Consider the following 20,450-nt stretch of genomic DNA (forward strand, 5'->3'; position numbering starts at 1 on the left):
CCCCCATACTCCATATCCCACGCATTAAGAAAATATACGCCAGATCCTACAATAAATAGTTGCTCTGTCACCTCCAAGTCTGAACTACTACCACCTTTTGTTTAAGATTATATAACTTGTATCTCTGCTTCTCTACTTGCCCTTCTAAATACAGTGAGTTATGTATACAGCAGCCAGAATGAACTTTTAAAAATATAAATTAATTCACAGTACTCTCCTGTTCTAGCTCCCTGTTACACTCAGAATAAAATCCTAACCAAGTCCTATATGATGAGGCTCCAGCTGATAACTTCCTGATCTCATCTCTCTTCTCTGTCTGGTTGTAGCCTCTTGGGCTCTTTGTTGTTCTTTGAACATGCCAAAGTAATTCTCATGTTAGGGCCTTTGTACTTGCAGTCTGTTCGGTGCGGCATGTTCTTCCTCCACGTTTATGTGTGACTGTTTCCTTACGATATTCCTTTTCTTTCTATAGGTCTCCCTTACTTTAATAGATCACTGCCTCTATGAGAAGCCTTCCTTGACCACCATATGGTTACTGTCTATCAATTTACCCTGCCTTTTGCGTGCACACACACATACCATGTATATGTATGTGGTCTCATTCTTAAATATATGTACTTATTTTATTGTCTGTTCGTCTCTAAGTTTTATGACTGTAGGCACTTTGTTGTATTCATCTCTGCTACTACCACCTAGAAGAGTCCTTGGTAGGAAGGAGTTACTCATGGCAGAGTTGAGGACACTGAGATTATGACAACCCTTGTAATGTTTTTTTAGTCATTAAATGAATAAAGATGTGTTAAATCAGTGAAAATTCGGTGAACAAATAGACAATTAAAAGTATTTAATATTCTTTAGAAATGCTTAATATGCTTTAGAATGATAATTTGCAAACTAAGAGGAGATCACTATTTGTCTGCCTGTCTGCCTAGAGGTCTAAATGCTATAGGTTGGTGAGCTTGTGTGTGTTTACATATATACTTATATATATGTATATAGGAGAGCTCTGATACTACACCAAGATGTCTAGTGCCTTTCTAGTTTTATTCCCATATTCCTTTTTACAGCATCTCAGAAAATTTTCTACTAATAGCTATAGGTATGAAATTGTGAGACCTTAGTTTACTTTCTTTTAATTTTCTTTCCTTTTGTAGTTGCTATGCTCTGTGTTTTACCTTGCCTTTTTGTTTCTTGTTAACAAATACTTTCCCCTTAGTTTTTTCAGTAGGAGTGACCTCTTTGTACTTGAATCAGAATCTTTATATTTGTGGCAAAGGTTCTTCCCCCATCATAACGCTGTATACTTCACTTCAACTAGATTAAAGATAGGGATGACACGTATCTTGTTTACTGTTATATCCTTAGTACTTGCATAATTCTTGGGGAAGTCATTTAATTTTTCTAAGCTTTGCATTCCACCTCTGTAAAATGAAGGAGCTTTTACTAGATGACTTAATTATAAAGTATTAATTATTATAAGATTTAAATATGATCTCAGAGTCATTTGTTAAAAATGTGGGAAAGCCTAGTTGTATAAAATGCTTTATTTTAGTAGCATTCTGTTCAGTGAAATTTTAATTACATAGCATTATAGGATAAAGGAGACTTTAATAGGATAAGACAAACTGCTTTCTAAAAGGTAATAAACACTGGAATCTGCTTTATATTCTATAGCAAAGCTCATAACACTTAAGTCTTGGTGTATCACTTTGTATCAGGATAAAAGGCTAGATGTTACAGAGATGATATTTATGAATAACTTTGTGGGCTTAAATAAATGTTTGAAATAATATAACCATTTGGGTTTTTAGCCAAGTAAGATTAAACATAGATTGGGTTTAAATTATCCAGTCATTTAAAAAATAAATTATTTGGATTCTTTTGTGATTTATTTTCTCTGTAAAAATGGATAGTACTGTTCCTTATTCCTTATAGAATGAGAATTTCCTAGGGTTGCTCTTTAACTCATATGTTTTTTATAAGGTGCCAACTCATAACTTTTCCAGAGCAGGTCATATATGCTACATTCTACTATGTACTAGAGTTGATTTGACTACTTTGTTTTCCTGGAACTTAGAGCTCTGTTTCTGTGACGTCGCTGATGACTCTTTTGGATTCTAATTTGCTGTTGGTATAAGGAACTTGGAATATTATTTTGATTATTTGCTGAATGAAGTTTTGAAGTTGAATTGCTGCATAAAATTCTATGAAAATGTATGACCCTTTTTGGGTTTTTTTTTGTGAGTTTGGTTTTCCATATTACAGCTGTCTACTCATTCGCTCAACAAATGGTTTTAGGTAGTGAGAATATAGTAGTTCAGTGCTTCCCAGCTGTTCTCATCTCATGGCACAGGTAGAAACTGATGGTTGTATTTGTATGAGACACTGGAGAAAACTGCTGGGGGACATAAGGTGTCATGTCCTGTCTGGGTGTTGGTGAAAAATGTTTAGATTTCTTTTTTTATGAAATTATGTTAAATAATTAATAAATATTTAATAAATAATTTATTTTTATAGAATTATGTTAAAATAAAACTTAAAGTGTTAGGAAAGATATTACATATTGAATGTGTATAACACTTCCATATATTTAAAAAATATTTTAATGAGAAACTTGAGCTGGCTTCCCTGAACATAACTTAAAAAAAAAAAAAGGTCTTATGCATGAAATGGTTTCAAGCAATTCCTGATCAAGATTTAAAAATTGATGATCTTTTCAAATTCTTGGCCATTGTCATTGATGAGAACTTTGTCTGCATAGGTAGACATATTAGTGAAAGGCAGATGAGCATTTATTGCCCTTTCCTCCTGATTGACAGGAACTCCTTTATCACTTGTAATTAGAATTTAAATAATTCCATCTCTTTAAATTATACCTTAAAGGAGCAATCATTCATTAAGTGGGGCTGCTCTTCCTTTTCTTTCATTGACACATGTAATGCTTAAATTTTCTGGGATAAATTGAGTGGATTTTGAATAAAATGATGAAGCTTTTCTGTAGGTATACATAGAAGTTGCTCTACTTACTAAACCCCATTTACCCACTTTTAATAATTCTATTTTTGGATTCAGATTATAGCACTGACTCCCTAGTGACTCATTCTCAACCTCTTGTTTCCAACACTTTGAATCCATAAAGATTGTTGGTACATGTTAATTGTCAAAAATATCAAGGATTGTTTGGAATAAGATCATCAGATTTAGAACACCAGTTAACTAAGCCACCTTTTAAAGTCAATAACTAGCAATAAACAAATCTGCAAGTTGAAAGTTGTTCCTCCTAAACTTTTTGAATTCTACTTTTAAATCATAAACTTAGGCAAAACTTTTCCTTTGGACAGCTACTACACTGTTGTATGAAACAGCAGAGAGTGATATTCCTTTTTTTAATTTTTTTTGGCTGCGCTGCACAGCATGCAGGATCTTAGTTCCCCGAACAGGGATAGAACCCATGCCCCCTGCATTGGAAGCGTGGAGTCTTAACCACTGGACAGCCAGGGAAGTCCCCAGAGCGTGATATACTTGTCTCATTTCTATACAAAAAGCTGAAAAAAAATGAAATGTTTTGAATATTTTGTTTAGATTCATGTATCATTTTCATAAAACTTAATTTGGAATTTATATCTACATGTAACCTTTTACATATAAGAGATCCTTTGTGAAATAATGTACTACTAGATCTTCACAGCTTTCTAAATGAATTCTTAACATAAATTTACATCTTGCTGTCTTTGTGGCTGCTCTATCAGTATGCAAAGTTACAATGTTTCCAAATTTATCCTCTATGTTTTAAAGTTTTCTTTTGGCATTTGAGTATTTCATCCCTAGGAATTTGTTTTGGTGCTTAGGAAAACAATGTTCTTCCAAGATAATCTTTTATTCAGAAATTTTAACTATTGCTGTTAATTTGAGTACAGTTATTAACATGTAGAATCATCACGCAACAATGAAAACTTTTTGATACAGTTGTCTTCTGGGTTAGTAATTATTGCTGTGTTTATTTGGCATGCCATCAAACGCATCTGTTAATTCTGTTATTTGAATGGGGCACATTTTCTATTTCCTTTGCTTCTTTGGAAATTACAAAGTTCTGAAATTTTCCTTGTAGGCTGGTATATTATACAATTTTGCAATTGTATGAGGCATTCTGGCTCTAGCTGTTAATTGAGTAGTAACCTTTTAAGCAGCTTCTTAATCTGATATAGTTATAACTAATGTGATAAAAGAACTTTGTTTCTTATTTTGTGTTTGCAGAAGTTTAAAGTACAAATCTTTTTCTGTATTAAATGGATATTTTGTGTTGAAGTCCTGTATAATTTGCTTCTGCAATTGCTTTATTTAATAACTCTTTCATGTAAAAATACATTTTGGTTAAAGGAGAGAATTTTGGAAATGTTGTGTTTGCCTTATGAATGTAATGGCTTTCCAGAACTGTTTGATGAAAAAGTTGTCCATTATGGTGGAAAACAACAACCAGTAAAAATCAGATCTATTTAAATATGAGATAAAATAAGATATGTTTTAAGGTTCAAAAGCTGATTATGTGTATAATTTTCTGCATTCTTAAAATGTTTTAAAATAAATTATATTGCAAGATTATAAAATTAGGCATTTAGTAAAGATAGGAAATATTAATTCATTTTAGTTTATTCAACAAATGTTACGCTCATTTATGATCAAAAAATCAAATTTTCAAAATGTTTTTGAATCTGCAAAGGTCTACAATCCCATTTAAAATGATATAATTATGTGCATTTAATTCCATCTTCAGACATAAATGTTTTTTAATAATTTAAAATAAAACATAATTAAATTTCATTAAGAGTCAGACTTTGGCTAATTAACATTAAAAGCCAATAATAAATAAATACCAAGAAGTAAGAGCCAAAAAATAACAAAATCAATTCCATTCTAATAGGAATACCTTATAACTAATGATGATGATGCTAAGGAAACAATCATACATACCTTGTTAATAGGAAAAATGTGAAAAATAACAATAGGAGCAAGAATTGTGAAAAATAAGCAAAAGAAAGATGCAATATTTGACAAGGGGTACAAAACAAAGAAGTGATGACAAACAAATTGTGACTAAAATAGCTTTGGATGATTCAAATAGTAATGCCATGTAACTTTTCCCCTAAAATGGAACTATTTTAGTGTGCCATGACCCAAGCATTGAGAACTTTTATAGTAGTAAATTGGTTCCCATTCCCAGAGATTTGATTTATGTCATCTGGAGTGCGGCATTAGAATTTTAAAATCTCCCCAGGTGATTCTGACATGCAGTAAAATTTGAGGACCATTGCTTTCGATCGGTGGTTCTCAAATTGTGGTCCCCGGACCAGCAGCATCAGCATCACCTAGGGACGTGTTAGAGTAGCAGCTTCTTAGAGCCCATCCAGATCTACTAAATCAGAAACTCTGAGGCTGGAAGCCAGCAATATGTGTTTGAACAAGCCTTGCAGGGGATTCTGTTGTATTCTAAAGTTTGTGAACCACTGTTCTAGAGCAGGGGTTGGCAAACTATGGCTTACAGGCCAAATCTAGCCCATCGCCCCCTCCCCTTTTTTTCATATAAATTTTTATTGGAACACAGCTATGCTCATTTGCTTCTGTATTGTCTATGGTTACTTTCGCACGATGGCAGAGATGAGTAGCTGTGACAGACAACATGGCCCACAAGCCTAAAATACCATCTAGCTCTTTACAGAAAAAATGTGCTGACTTCTGCTCTCAAGACTGTTTTTGCCCATCTCCAAGGACTGTATCTGTCATGACATCCACTGAAGGGAGGCCCCTTTTTGCTCTTAGTGAAGGTAATTTAGTGATTTAGATGGCTTGATGAATTCTTCTCAGTGGAGTGCTAGTGGGCTGCAACCCAGACTAGTTAAAATTAGAGTCTCTGGGAGTAAGAACCAGCAATCAGTCATTTTTAAAGCTCCACAGGTCATCCCATTGTGCAGCCCAGTTTGAGAAACAATGCATTGCTTCTTCCCGCGAACAAGCACTTGGAAATCATGGTAAATGCAGATTTTGATTCTGTAAGTCTGGGGTGGTTCTGGAGATTCTTCATTTCTAACAAGCACGCAAGTGATATGGATAATGCTGGTTCACATCTGGGGAACCTTAAAAATTCTGATTCCTGATACTTGCCAGTTTTTCTAATTATCTCAGCATCAGGGTATTTAAAAGTTCCCCAGGTTATAATACTGTACAATTAAGAACCCCTGGTCAGAGCGATTTGTCTCAATCTTGGAGTAACAGAATCACCTAGTGAACTTATTAAAAAATACAGAGGGATTCTGTCCTCCTTCAATAAACTTGGATCTTTGTATTAATATTTTCTGTTAGCTTTGCAGGTGAGTTTGATTCACACCCAAGCCAGTGAAGAACCACTGCCTTAGAGAAATGAAGAAAGGGAGAAAGAAGAGGTTAGATAAATGGATAGGTTAGGACAGGCAGGGGATGTAGAAAAACAGGAACACATAATAAATATTCATTTGCATATTGGGACCTGTTTCTGATAAAAGCAAAGAAGAGTCTTCTTGATTATTATAAGCCTGTAATAAACAGGCCTAATGAGATTAACTAAAAGATTCAATGAATCCACAGTGTCAACAGCCATAGCCTTGTGCCTATAGATTCTGGAAAGGACAGGAATGATTATGTCATGCAGAATCGTCAGAAGAGACTGCTGTGGTAGCTCAGTAATATTTAAATGGATCACAAAGTCTACAAAATTTTTAGTCTCGGCCAATGGGACCTAAATGGCAAGAACTGAAAATAGTTCAGTGCTAGCTATGGATGTGTAGCCTGTTCTTCTACTAAAGTTCCTAGAGTGTCTGCCATCTGTGTAGTGTATCTCAGCTTTCATCCTTTCCTGAACACAGCTAGATAGTGTTGCTTTAACTGGGTGCAGACATGAATGGGGAATAACCTGAGTGTAAGCCATTGGTTTTAAACAGCCATGATATTTATGCACTCTTACCTCTTAAAAGGTAAGATCCTTTTATAAGTAGCAGATAGGTCAAATGACATTGCTGATTATTTGTCATACATATGTTGCTAGGAATAATGCCATTCATTTCCAAAAATGGAACTGAACCTTTGCTTTTGTGTTGGTACCCCACCCCCCCACTCACCCCACCCAAGGAATCTGTCACTCTGGCTTTATTATACCATCCCAGGTTTTGTGGTACAGACATGGAAGAGAAGACCTGTATGCACTCAATTCTGAGGATGAAAAAAATTTTGTTTTTGGTCTAAAGCCCAGATAAAGTTTTTGCGTGGTTGCTGAGCACTTTGGGTAAGATCTTGATCAGAACCCCCAACTAGTCAGGATAGTAGAACTCTACACAAGGAAAATAGGGAAATGAGGTAAAGGGCAAAAATTTAGGGAAGAGTCTTGCAAAATTCCTTTGTCACCTAATTTCCAGAGACATTGACAAGGCAAAGTCTTAAAGCTTAAGAAATGCTGCAAATTCTCTCTTAGTGGGGAATAGATTAGTGCCCTATTGAGGCAGCTCTTTGCAACAGTTCACCAGAGGAAAAGAACAGTTAGCTGTTAGGTAGCTGGATAGCTTGAAACTGGCAAGTGGGAGACTTAGTTTTTACTCGGTTGCCTTTGCATTACAACATACTTTTCATTCTAATGGAGGTGTTAAAATAGATAGGCTAGATTATTGACAGTTGCCTGAAATATTTCTCATTCTATCCAAATGTATATAAACTTTAGTTTAGGTAATGCTATATTTTGGAGAACTTAGTAATGTTTTTGTAGTTTTAAAATAACAATAATAGGCAAAAACCATTCTGTTTCTTTCTCTGGAATATATTGATTTTTTTTTTTTTAACTGGGGGACGATTGACATAGACTGTATATTAAAGTGTACAATTTGATAAATGTTGACATATGTATACCTCCATAAAACTGTCACCTCAATTAATTTAATGAACATAACAATTATGCCTCAAAAGTTTTCTTGTGCCGCTTTATAATTCCTCCTCCGATTTGCCACCTCCTCATTCCTAGTCAATCACTGATCTGCTGTCTGCCATTACTGATCAGTTTGCATTTTCCAGACCTATATGTAAATGGATTTTTTTTTTTTTGGTCTAATTTCTTTCAGTGTAATGATTTTGAGACTCAGTCATGGTCTGTGTAGCAATAGTTTATTCCTTTTTTTTTTATTGCTTAATAGTATTGCATTGTGTAGATATATCACAATTTGTTTATCCATTCACCTGTTGATGGATGTGTTAGTTATCTATTGCTGTATAACTGATTACCCCAAAATATAGTGGCTTAAAGCAACAAACATTTATTATCTCAGTTTCTGGGCCTGGAATTTTTAGAGAGACTTAGCTGGGTGGCTTTGGCTCAGAGTCTTTAATGAGATAGCTGATAAGATGTGGCCGGGGTTACTGTAATTTGAAGGCTTCACTGGGGTTGGAGGATCCAGTTCCAAGATAGGGCCATGCATATGACTATTGACTGCAGGCCTCAGTTCCTCATCAAGAGGCCTCTTTGCAGGGTTGCTTGAGTGGTTTTTACTGCATGGAATCTGGTTACTCCCAAAACAAATGATATGAGAGTAAGGGCAAAGAGAAAGATGCAATACTATCCATTACTTAGTCTCAGAAGTTACTGTTTGTCACTTCCTCCATATTACTATTTGTTAGAAGTAAGTCTCTATGACCAGCCACTCTCAAGAGGAAAAGAATTAGGCTCCACTTTTGAAGGGAAGAATGTCAAAACAATTTGTGGACGTATTTTAAAGCCAATACAATGAACATTTGAGTTGTTTCCCGGTTCTGGCTATTACAAATAAAGCTGCTTATAAAAAATATGTGTAAAAGTCTGTATAGTTGTATGCTTTTATTTCTTTTGTGTAAATAGCTAGAGGTAGAATGGGTAGTATGTTTAACTTTTGACAAAACTACTTATGTAGTGAAATCTACAAAAAAATTGCGAAGAAAAATTATGGAAAGAAGAATTTCTTTTATTATTTATTAATGCTTATAATAATGTTAATATTCTTTTATACATTAAATTTCTACAAGTTTTAAATTTCATTAAAGAAAACCTCCAAAATCTGGAAATTGTTTTCCAAATTTGATTGTATCCTTTTATACAAGCAGTATATGAGAGTTCTAGTTGTTCCACATGATTGCCAACACTTGGTATGGATACTCTTCTTAATTTTGTTATGGTTTTAATTTGCATTTCCTTAATAACTAATGATCCCAAGAATCTTTTCATGTGTTTATTTGCCACCCATGTATTTTCTTCAATGAAATGTCAGATCTTTAGCCCATTTAAAAAAGTTGGGCTGTTTATCTTATTATTTAGTTATAAGAGTTCTTTCTATATTCCAGATATGTCTTTTGTCAGATAAGTGTTTTTCAGATATGTATTTTATCCCAGGCTTTGGCTTATCTTTTTTATTTTTGTAGCAGTATCTTTCGAAGAGCAATAGTTTTTAATTTTGATGAAGTAAATTTATTGATCATTTTTTCTTTTATAGTTTTCTTTTTGTGTACTATTAAGAGATGTTTGCCTAACCCAAGTTCACTAACACTATTCTAGGTTTAGTTTAGATCTGTAGATCCATCCCAAGTTAATTTTTGTGTATGTTGCATGGTAAGGGTCGAGTTTCATTTTTTGGTCATAAGGCTGTCCAGTTGTTTGTTCCAGCATCATTTGCTCAAAAAATTATCTTTTCCCTATTGGTATCTTTTGTTTAAAAAAAAAAAAGTTGACTGTATGTACTGGTCATTTCTGGACTCTATTCTGTTTTATTGACCTTTTTTGCCTATCTTTAATACTACAAATGCCTTGATTACTGTAGGTTTCATAATAAGTCTTGAAATCAAGTAGGTTAGGTATTTCAACTTTCTTCCTTCTTTTCAAAATTGGTTTGGCTACTCTAGGTCCCTTACATTTCCATATATATTTTAGAATCAAGTTTTAAACTTCTACAGAATGCCTTACTGGGATTTGGAGTGGGATTGCATCAAATCTATATAGATCAATTTGGTGAGAATTGACATCTTACTAATATTGAATCTTCTAATCCATGAACACAATATATCTCTCCATTTATTTAGGTTTTCTTTAATTTCTCTTGGCAGTATTTTGTGGTCTTCATTGCACAAGTCTTGCATATCTTTTGTCAAGTTTATCCCTAAGCATTTCCTATTTTTTGGTGCTATTGTAAGTGATATATTTTAAAGTTCAGTTTCTAATTGGTCATTGCTGGTGTATAGAAATACCACTGAATCTTGTATACTGACTTTATTTCTGCAGACTTGCTAAAATTCACTTATTAGTTCTAGTAGGCTTTTCTGTAGTTTCTCTTTAGTTATGTTTGTTTGTTTTGTTTTTTAGATTCCATATATAAGTGAAATCATATAATATTTGTCTTTCTTTGTCTGACTATTTCACATAGCATAACACCGTCTAGGTCCATGCATGTTGTAGCAAGTGGCAAATATTAGCAGTCCTAGCCACAGCAGTCAGACAAGAAAAATAAAAGGAATGCAGATTTGAAAAGGAAGATATAAAACTGTCAATGTTTGCAGATGCCATATGATACTATGTATACAAAATCCTAAAGATGCCACCAAAAAACTACTGGAACTCGTCAATGAATTCAGTAAAGTTGCAAGATACATAATTAATATGCAGAAATCTGTTACATTTCTATACACTAACAATGAAGTAACAGTCCCATTTACAATCACATCAAAAAGAATAAAATACATGGGAATAAATCTAACTAAGGAAATAAAAGACTTATACTTGGAAAACTATAAGACACTGATCAAAGAAATTAAAGATGATACAAACAGATGGAAAGGTATACTGTGCTCATGGATTGAAAGAAATAATATTTTTAAAATGACCATACTACCTCAGGCAGTCTGGGGATTCATTGTAATCCTTATCAAAATCCCAATGACATTTTTCACAGAACTGGAAAAAATAATTCTAAAATATGTATGGAAACATGAAAGACCCGAAGTAGCCAAAACAATCTTAAGAAAGAAGAACAAAGCTGGAGGTATCATGCACCCTCATCTCAAACTATACTACAAAGCTTGCAGTAATCAAAACAGTATGGTACTGGCACAAAAATAGACACATAGATCAAGGGAACAGAATAGAGAGCCCAGAAATGAACCCACATTTATATGGGCAATTAATATATGACAAAGGAGGCAAGAGTACACAGTGGGGGAAAGGCAGACTCTTCAATAAATGGTGTTAAGAAAACTGGGCAGCTACATGCAAAAGAATCAGATGACTACATTCTCACACCATATACAAAAATAAACTCAAAATGGATTAAAGACTTAAATGTAAGATCTGAAACCATAAAACTTCTAGAAGGAAACATAGGCAGTATGCTCTTTGACATCTGTCTTAGCAATATTTTTTTGGCTATGTCTCCACAGTCAAGGGAAACAAAAGCAAAGATAAGCAAATGGGACTACATGAAACTAAAAAAGCTTTTATACAGTGAAGGAAGCCATGAACAAAACGAAAAGGCAGCCTACTGAATGGGAGAAGATGTTTGCAAATGTTATATCCAACAAGGGGTCAATATCCCAAATATACAAGGAACTCATACAACTCAGCATCAAAAAAAACCCCCAAATACCCCAATTAAAAAAATGGGCAGAGGACCTGAATAGACATTTTTCCAAAGAAGACATACAGATGGTCAACAGGCACATGAAAAAATGCTTACCATCACTAGTCATCAGGGAAATGCAAATCAAAACCACAATGAGATAATCACCTCACATTTGTCAGAATGGCTGTTATCTAAACGTTAACAAGTAACAAGCATTGGTGAGGATGTGGAGACAGGTGAATCCTTGCGTGCTGTTGATGGGAATATAAATTGGTACTGCCACTATGGAAAACAGTATGGAAATTCCTCAAAAAACTAAAAGTAAAACTACCATATGGTGCAGCAAGTTCACTCTTGGGTACTTAACCAAAGAAAACAAGAACACTAATTGGAAAAGATATATACACCCCTGTGTTCATTGCAGCATTATTCACAATAGGCAAGATATGGAAGCAATCTAAGTGCCTATCAATAGGTGAATGGATGAAGAAGGTGTGGTGTATATATTATATGTATAGTATATATACAGTGAAATATTATTCAGCCATAAAAAAGAATGAAACTTTGCCATTTGTGACAAATGGGGTGGACCCTAGAGGGTATTAAAGTTATTTTCAAATTTAAATGTAACAAAATTGATTCCTTGTGGTGTACAGTTTTATGAGTTTTGACAAATGCATACAGTTGGGTCTCCATACCTCAATCAAGATGCAGTTTCATTAACTCTAGAAATACTCTTATTAACCCATTGTTAGTCACCCTTTCCTTCCTCTCCCTACCATTGTAAATTGCTGATTTGATATCCATCCTATAGTTCTGCCTTTTCCTAAATGTCATATAACTGGACTCATTCAGTTTGTACCCTTTTGAATATGACTTATTTATCAAAATGCATTGAGATTCATGTATGTGGTTGCATGTATTAATAGTTCTTTCTTTTTTTATTGCTGAGTAGTATTCCATTGTATAGATATACTATAGTTTGTTTCTCCAAGGACATTTGGGTTGTGTCCAATTTTTGGCAATTAGGAATGAAACTGCTAAAAAAAATTTGTATACAGATTTTGTTATGAACCTAAGTTTTCATTTCTCTTGGGCAAATACCTAGGATTGGGGTTGCTAGGTTTTATGTAAAGTTAGCTTTAACTTTATAGGATAGGGGAGGTTTTTCACTATAGATTCTATTTCTTTAATTCTGTTTAGGTTTCTTTTTTTTTTTTGGCCACGCCATGTGGCTTGTGGGATCTCAGTTCCCCGACCAGGGGTTGAACCCAGGCCATGGCAGTAAAAGCCCAGAATCCTAACCATTAGGCCACCAGGGAACTCTGTTTAGGTTTCTGATATCTTCTTTTTAAAAAATTTTTTTATTGAAGTATAGTTGATTTACAAAGTTGTATTAGTTTCTGGTATACAGCAAAGTGATTCAGCTATGTGTGTGTGTGTGTGTATATATATATATATATATGTATGTTCTTTTTCACACTCTTTTCCACTATGGTTTATTACAGAATATTCAATATAGTTCCCTGTGCTATACAGTAGTACCGTGTTGTTATCCATCCTATATGTAATAGTTTGCATCTGCTAATCCTGAACTCTCAGTCCTTCCCTCCCCCACCTCCCCTCCTCCTTGGTAACCACAAGTCTATTCTCTATGTCTGTGAGTCTGTTTCTGTTTCATAGATAAATTCATTTGTGTCATATTTTAGATTCCACATATAAGTGATATCACATAATATTTGTCTTTCTCTGGCTGACTTCACTTAGTATGATAATCTCTAAGTCCACCCATATTGCTGCAAATGGCATTCTTTCATTCCTTCTTATGGCTGAGTAGTATTCCACGTATCCATTCATCTGTCGATGGACATTTAGGTTGCTTCCATGTCTTAGCTATTGTAGATAGCGCTGCTATGAACATTGGGGTGCATGTATCTTTTCAAATTAGAGTTTTCTCTGGAAGTATGCCCAGGAGGGGGATTGCTGGATCATATGGCAACTCTATTTTTAGTTTTTTAAGGAACCTCCATACTGTTTTCCCTAGTGGCTGCACCAATTTACGTTCCTACCAACAATGTAGGAGGGTTTCCTTTTCTCTACACCCTCTCCAGCATTTATTATTTGTAGACTTTTTAATGATGGCCATTCTGACTGGTGTGAAGTGAGACCTCATTGTAGTTTTGATTTGCATTTATCTAATAATTAGAGAAGTTGAGCATCTTTTCATGTACCTATTGGCCATCTGTATGTTTTCTTTGGAGAAATGTCTATTTAGGTCTTCTGCCCATTTTTTGATTGTTTGTTTGTTTTTTTGTTATTGAGTTGTATGAGCTGTTTGTATATTTTGGAAATTAAGCCCTCGTCAGTCACAACATTTGCAAATTTTTTCTCCCAGTCTGTAGGTTGTCTTTTCATTTTGTTCATGGTTTCCTTTGCTGTTCAAAAGCTTCTAAGTTTGATTAGATCCCATTTGTTTATTTTTGCTTTTATTTCTATTGCCTTGGGAAACTGCCCTAAGAAAACGTTGCTACAGTTGAGCTTTGTTAGTTTTTGTCCTTCAAAGTATTTCCCCATCTCATCTATTGAATTTATCGGCATAAAATTGTTCCCCTGATTATCCTTTTTTAATATCTGTAGAATCTGTGGTGAAGTCATCTCTCTCCTTTTTATTGTATGAAATTTGTGTCTTCTTTCTTCCTGATCACTTTGGTTGTGGGTTTATCTATTTTAGATCTTCTTAAAGAACTAGCTTTAGGTTTCATTGGGTTTTGGCTATTGATTTTCTGTTTTCTATTTAGTTGCCTTCCAATCTGATCTTCATTATTTCCTTTCTTCTGCTTAATTTGGGTTTAATACTTTGGGATTAACGTAATACAAAACTGTTTTTCCTTTGGAAGTGAATTGACAGATTTTGAAACCCTGTACTCAATCCAGGTTGTGTGTGTGTGTGTGTGTGTGTTTGGCATTTAGGCAAGGACATAAGACTTTGCTAATAGTAAGATTCTGTAGAGATTGAATTTTTTTGGTACTGCTTTTAGTTAGTTGAAGGACATAAGGTTTTCTTTTTGTTTTTAATATTTATTTTTCTACCTCTTCATCTGACATGTGTTTCAAATTCTGAATGAAGTGTATCTGTAAATTATGAAAGTACTTGGAATTCCCATGCCAAGCCCTGTGAAATTTACCACACATAGAGTTAAATATGTGGCATCCGTTAAGTGGCATAAAATATTGTCGTGAGAAATAAAATTTTATTCTCATCTTTAATCTTAGCAGTAATTTAACCTGAAGGGCTATATAATGTTTACTTGAATTCTGAATTTAAGACATCTAAATCCACAGGTCTTCCCAAATGAGAAACCTCTAACTAAGGTATAAGGCAGTTCTAGAGTTGTTTTCATTTGTTTTGTTTTAATATATTAGAGTAAGAAATTTCTGTGGTGGATAGAGTAGAATTTGTATTACTCTTTTAGGTTGTCTTCCAAAGCCTGAATTAGAATCAAGGAAATAAATTGCTCTACTGATTGAACATTGTATTTAAATATTAATGCACATTTCATTCCTCTGTAAATAGAAGTAATTTTATTTTTTAAACAGATGAAATTGGCTTGAAAATCAGTTTGTTTCTTTTTTAAATATTTCTTATGCAATGTTCAGTAAGAAATGTAGGTGTTATTAGAATTGGTATATTGTTGGAAGGATGTAATATTTACAGAACTACATGAAAATTATTTTCTTTATTTACTTTTCTAATTGTTTAATGTTCCTTCTTTTCTTTTAGATCCTATTTGACCAAACTCAGAGATCGATTAAGGCACAGCTTCAGAACTTTGTCAAAGAGTAAGTCAGTTGCAGTGAAAAGAAAAGAAAAGCAACCAGTTAGTGATCGCATCTGGGAGTTGGTATCTTTTGAGAGAACTTAGAAACATGACTTAGTGAAAATATGGGAGTTTTTGTGTGTTTTTTGCTTTGTGAAATTTATATTGCATTTTTTCCTGAATTACTCTGTAAAGGAGTCAGACTTCATGCCTTTCAGTGAATCATTTATACTATGAAATTTGTGTCCAGGATACATAGTTCAAATTGTTACAGACTAAAGAAAAAATTTTAATGTAAATAAATAACCTAATGATCTTTAAAAAATCAAAGCCGATCCCAAAAGTGGTTGAAATACTATCAGTTATTCTAGTTGTCTCAATATGGTGTTTTCTTTGTAGAGAAGATAATAGAATATATGAGAATGAGTGATGAAGGTGCATAATAAATAATGAAAACAAACCTTTTGTGTCACATTCATCACATTTTATATGTGAAATAAAATGAAACTAGAAATAAAAAAATTATCTGAACTTCCCAGGTAGGAACGTTTTCCTTTTCCACATTAATAATTTCACTTTATGTCTTTTAATTCCTGACTGAGAATATATTAAATTACAGATAAAGTTGATTATGATATAGTATTCAGATGTTAAAAGCTATAAATAGTGGCAGATCTCATGAACATAATGCACTTCTGTTTTAGTAGGTTTGAATTTGTTGTCCTGGAAGTGATGTCTTGCAGATCATTTATAAATCACTTCAAAATAGACTAATATTCAGAATGTCCTTATAGAGTGTATACATGAAAATTTATGGCTTCTTATTAAAGTCTTTGCTAGGTACACATTATTATTGTTATTATTTTAAAGTCATTTGTCTTCAAGTTACTTTGCCTAATTCCTTGGTAGAAAAAGTAAAAGGATGTTATATATTTACCTAAGATCATTAATGAATCAAGGTTTCAGATTTTCAGACTACTGAAATGGATACTCTTACTCTTTACTGGTACATAATTCTTTTAGAAAGCATTATGTGTGTGTGTTTTAAGAATATATTCATGTCCTTTGGCCTCCTAATTTTCTTCAGCAATAAATGAATGTTGTTTCTTAAAGTGTGGTCTGTAGACCACCATAACAGTGAAATCAAGGGCGTGTCTTAAGAAAATCCCTCAGATTTCTAGGGCTTATCCCGAAAACACAAAGAATTGTAATCTCTGGTAGAGGACCCTTGGAACTTGCATTTTTAACAAGTTCCCTATGGTATATACTACTGTTTAAAAATCATTTGGTCTTTCTTTTTTTTTTTTTTTCTAATTTATTGGGGTATAGTTGCTTTACAATGTTGTGTTAGTTCTGCTGTATAGCGAAGTGAATCAGCTATATGTATACATATATCCCCTCTTTTTTGGATTTCCTTCCCGTTTAGGTCACCACAGAGTAGTAGAGTTCCCTGTGCTATACAGCATGTTCTCATTAGTTACCTATTTTATACATATTACTGTATATATGTCAATCCCAATCTCCCAATTCACCCCACACCCCCCTCCCCCACCTTGGTGTCCATATGTTTTTTCTCTATGTCTATGTCTCTATTTCTGCCTTGCAAACAGGTTCATCTGTACCATTTTTCTAGATTCCACATATATGTGTTAATACACAATATTTGTTTTTCTCTTTCTGACTTACTTCACTCTGTATGACAGTCTCTAGGTCCATCCAGATCGCTACAAATGACCCAATTTCATTCCTTTTTATGGCTGAGTAGTTTTCCATTGTATATATGTACCACATCTTTATCCATTCATCTGTCAGTGGATATTTAGGTTGCTTCCATGACCTGGCTATTGTAAATAGTGCTGCAGTGAACATTGGGGTGCATGTGTCTTTTTGAATTATGGTTTTCTCTGGGTATATGCCCAGTAGTGGGATTGCTGGGTCATACGCTAATTCTGTTTTTAGTTTTTTAAGGAACCTTCATACTGTTCTCCATAGTGGGTGTATCAATTTACATTTCCACCAACAGTTGCAAAACGGTTCCCTTTTCTTCACACCCTCTCCAGCATTTATTGTTTGTAGATTTTTTGGTGATCGCCATTCTGACTGGTGTGAAATGATACCTCATTGTGGTTTTGATTTGCATTTCTCTAATAATTAGTGATATTGAGCATCTTTTCATGTGCCTCTTGGCCATCTGTATGTCTTCTTTGGAGGAATGTCTATTTAGGTCTTCTGCCCATTTTTTGATTGGGTTGTTTGTTTTTTTGATATTGAGATGCATGAGCTATTTGTATTTTTTGGAGATTAATCCCTTGTCCGTTGCTTCGTTTGTAAATATTTTCTCTCATTCTGTGGGTTGTCTTTTCGTCTTGTTTATGGTTTCCTTTGCTGTGCAAAAGCTTTTAAGTTTCATTAGGTCCCATTTCTTTGTTTTTATTTTTATTACTGAAGGAGATGGGTCAAAAAAGGTCTTGCTGTGATTTATGTCAAAAAGTGTTCTTCCTATGTTTTCCTCTAAGAGTTTTATGGTGTCCGGTCTTACATTTAGGTCTTTAATCCATTTTGAGTTTATTTTTGTGTATGGTGTCAGGGAGTGTTCTAATTTCATTCTTTTACATGTAGCTGTCCAGTTTTCCCAGCACCACTTATTGAAGAGACTGTCTTTTCTCCACTGTATATTCTTGCCTCCTTTGTCATAGATGAGGTAACCATAGGTGCATGGGTTTATCTCAGGGGTTTCTGTCCTGTTCCATTGGTCTATATTTCTGTTTTTGTGCCAGTACCATACTCTCTTGATTACTCTAGCTTTGTAGTATAGTCTGAAGTCAGGGAGCCTGATTCCTCCAGCTCCATTTTTCTTTCTCAAGATTGCTTTGGCTATTCAAGATCTTTTGTGTCTCCATACAAATTGTGCAATTTTTTGTTCTAGTTCTGTGAAAAATGCCATTGGTAATTTGATAGGAATTGCATTGAATCTGTAGATGGCTTTGGGTAGTATAGTCATTTTCACAGTGTTGATTCTTCCAATCCAAGAACATGGTATATCTCTCCATCTGTTTGTGTCATCTTTGATTTCTTTCATCAGTGTCTTGTAGTTTTCTGCATACAGATCTTTTACCTCCTTAGGTAGGTTTATTCCTAGGTATTTTATTCTTTTTGTTGCAATGGTGAATGGGATTATTTCCTTAATTTCTCTTTCTGATCTTTCGTTGTTAGTGTATAGAGATGCAAGAGATTTCTGTGCATTAATTTTGTATCCTGCAACTTTACCAAATTCATTGATTAGCTCTAGTAGTTTTCTGGTGGCATCTTTAGGATCTTCTACGTATAGTATCCTGTCATTTGAAAAGTGACAGTTTTACTTCTTCTTTTCCAATTTGTATTCCTTTTATTTCTTTTTCTTCTCTGATTGCTGTGGCTAGGACTTCCAAAACTATGTTGAATAATAGTGGTGAGAGTGGACATCCTTGTCTTGTTCCTGATCTTAGAAGAAATGCTTTCGGTTTTTCACCATTGAGAATGATGTTTCCTGTGGGTTTGTCAGATATGGCCTTTATTATGTTGAGGTAGGTTCCCTCTATGCCCACTTTCTGGAGAGTTTTTATCATAAATGGGTGTTGAATTTTGTCAAAAGCTTTTTCTGTATCTATTGAGATGATCATATGGTTTTTATTCTTCAATTTGTTAATATGGTGTATCACATTGATTGATTTGCGTATATTGAAGAATCCCTGTATCCCTGGGATAAATCCCACTTGATCGTGGTGTATGATCCTTTTAATGTGTTGTTGGATTCTGTTTGCTAGTATTTTGTTGAGGATTTTTGCATCTATATTCATCAGTGATATTGGTCTGTAATTCTCTGTTTTTGTAATATCTTTGTCTGGTTTTGGTATCAGGGTGATGGTGGCCTTGTAGAATGAGCTTGGGAGTGTTCCTCTCTCTGCAGTTTTTTGGAATAGTTTGAGAAGGATGCGCGTTAGCTGTTCTCTAAATGTTTGATAGAATTCGCCTGTGAAGCCATCTGGTCCTGGACTTTTGTTTGTTGGAAACTTTAAAATCAGAGTTTCAATTTCATTACATGTGATTGGTCTGTTTATATTTTCTGTTTCTTCCCTGTTCAGTCTTGGAAGGTTATACCTTTCTAAGAATTTTTCCATTTCTTCCAAGTTATCCATTTTATTGGCATATAGTTGCTTGTAGTAGTCTCTTATGATCATTTGTATTTCTTCGATGTCCATTGTAACCTCTCCTTTTTCATTTCTAAATTTATTGATTTGAGACTTCTCCCTCTTTTTTTTGATGAGTCAGGCTAAAAGTTTATCAATTTTGTTTATCTTCTCAAGGAACCAGCTGTTAGTTTTATTGATCTTTGCTATTGTTTTCTTTGTTTCTGTTTCATTTATTTCTGCTCTGATCTTTATGATTTCTTTCCTTCTACTAACGTTGGTTTTTTTTGTTTTGTTTTGTTTTATTCTTCTTTCTCTAGTCCCTTTAGGTGTAAGGTTAGATTGTTTATTTGAGATTTTTCATGTTTCTTGAGGTAGGATTGTATTGCTATAAACTTCCCTCTTAGAATTGCTTTTGCTGCATACCATAGGTTTTGGGTTGTACTTTTGTTGTCATTTGTCTCTAGGTATTTTTTGATTTCCTCTTTGATTTCTTCAGTGATCTCTTGGTTATTTAGTAGCATATTGTTTAGCCTCCCTGTGTTTGTGTTTTTTTACAGTTTTTTTCCTGTAATTGATTTCTAGTCTCATAGCGTTGTGGTTGGAAAAGATGCTTGATATGATTTCAATTTTCTTAAATTTACTGAGGCTTGATTTGTTACCCAAGATGTGATCTATCCTGGAGACTGTTCCGTGTACACTTGAGAAGAAAGTGTATTCTGCTGCTTTTGGATGGAATGTCCTATAAATATCAATTAAATTGATCTCGTTTAAAGCTTGTGTTTCCATGTTAATTTTCTGTCTGGATAATCTGTCGGTGT

At 34.0% G+C, this 20,450-nt stretch overlaps 1 protein-coding gene across 6 annotated transcripts in view; it reads left to right on the top strand.

The window, feature by feature from the left end:
• ACAP2 (ArfGAP with coiled-coil, ankyrin repeat and PH domains 2) overlaps positions 1 to 20,450 on the top strand; it is a 145,543-nt gene that overhangs the window by 71,713 nt on the left and 53,380 nt on the right. For all 6 annotated transcript variants that reach the window (XM_061193245.1, XM_061193241.1, XM_061193242.1 and 3 more), the window contains one exon: positions 15,427 to 15,485. In XM_061193245.1, coding sequence (XP_061049228.1) covers positions 15,427 to 15,485 — 59 coding nt within the window. The remainder of the gene's footprint in view (positions 1 to 15,426; positions 15,486 to 20,450) is intronic.

The sequence above is a fragment of the Eubalaena glacialis genome, chromosome 6 (genome assembly GCF_028564815.1).
Source record: "Eubalaena glacialis isolate mEubGla1 chromosome 6, mEubGla1.1.hap2.+ XY, whole genome shotgun sequence".
Taxonomy (NCBI): Eukaryota; Metazoa; Chordata; class Mammalia; order Artiodactyla; family Balaenidae; genus Eubalaena; species Eubalaena glacialis.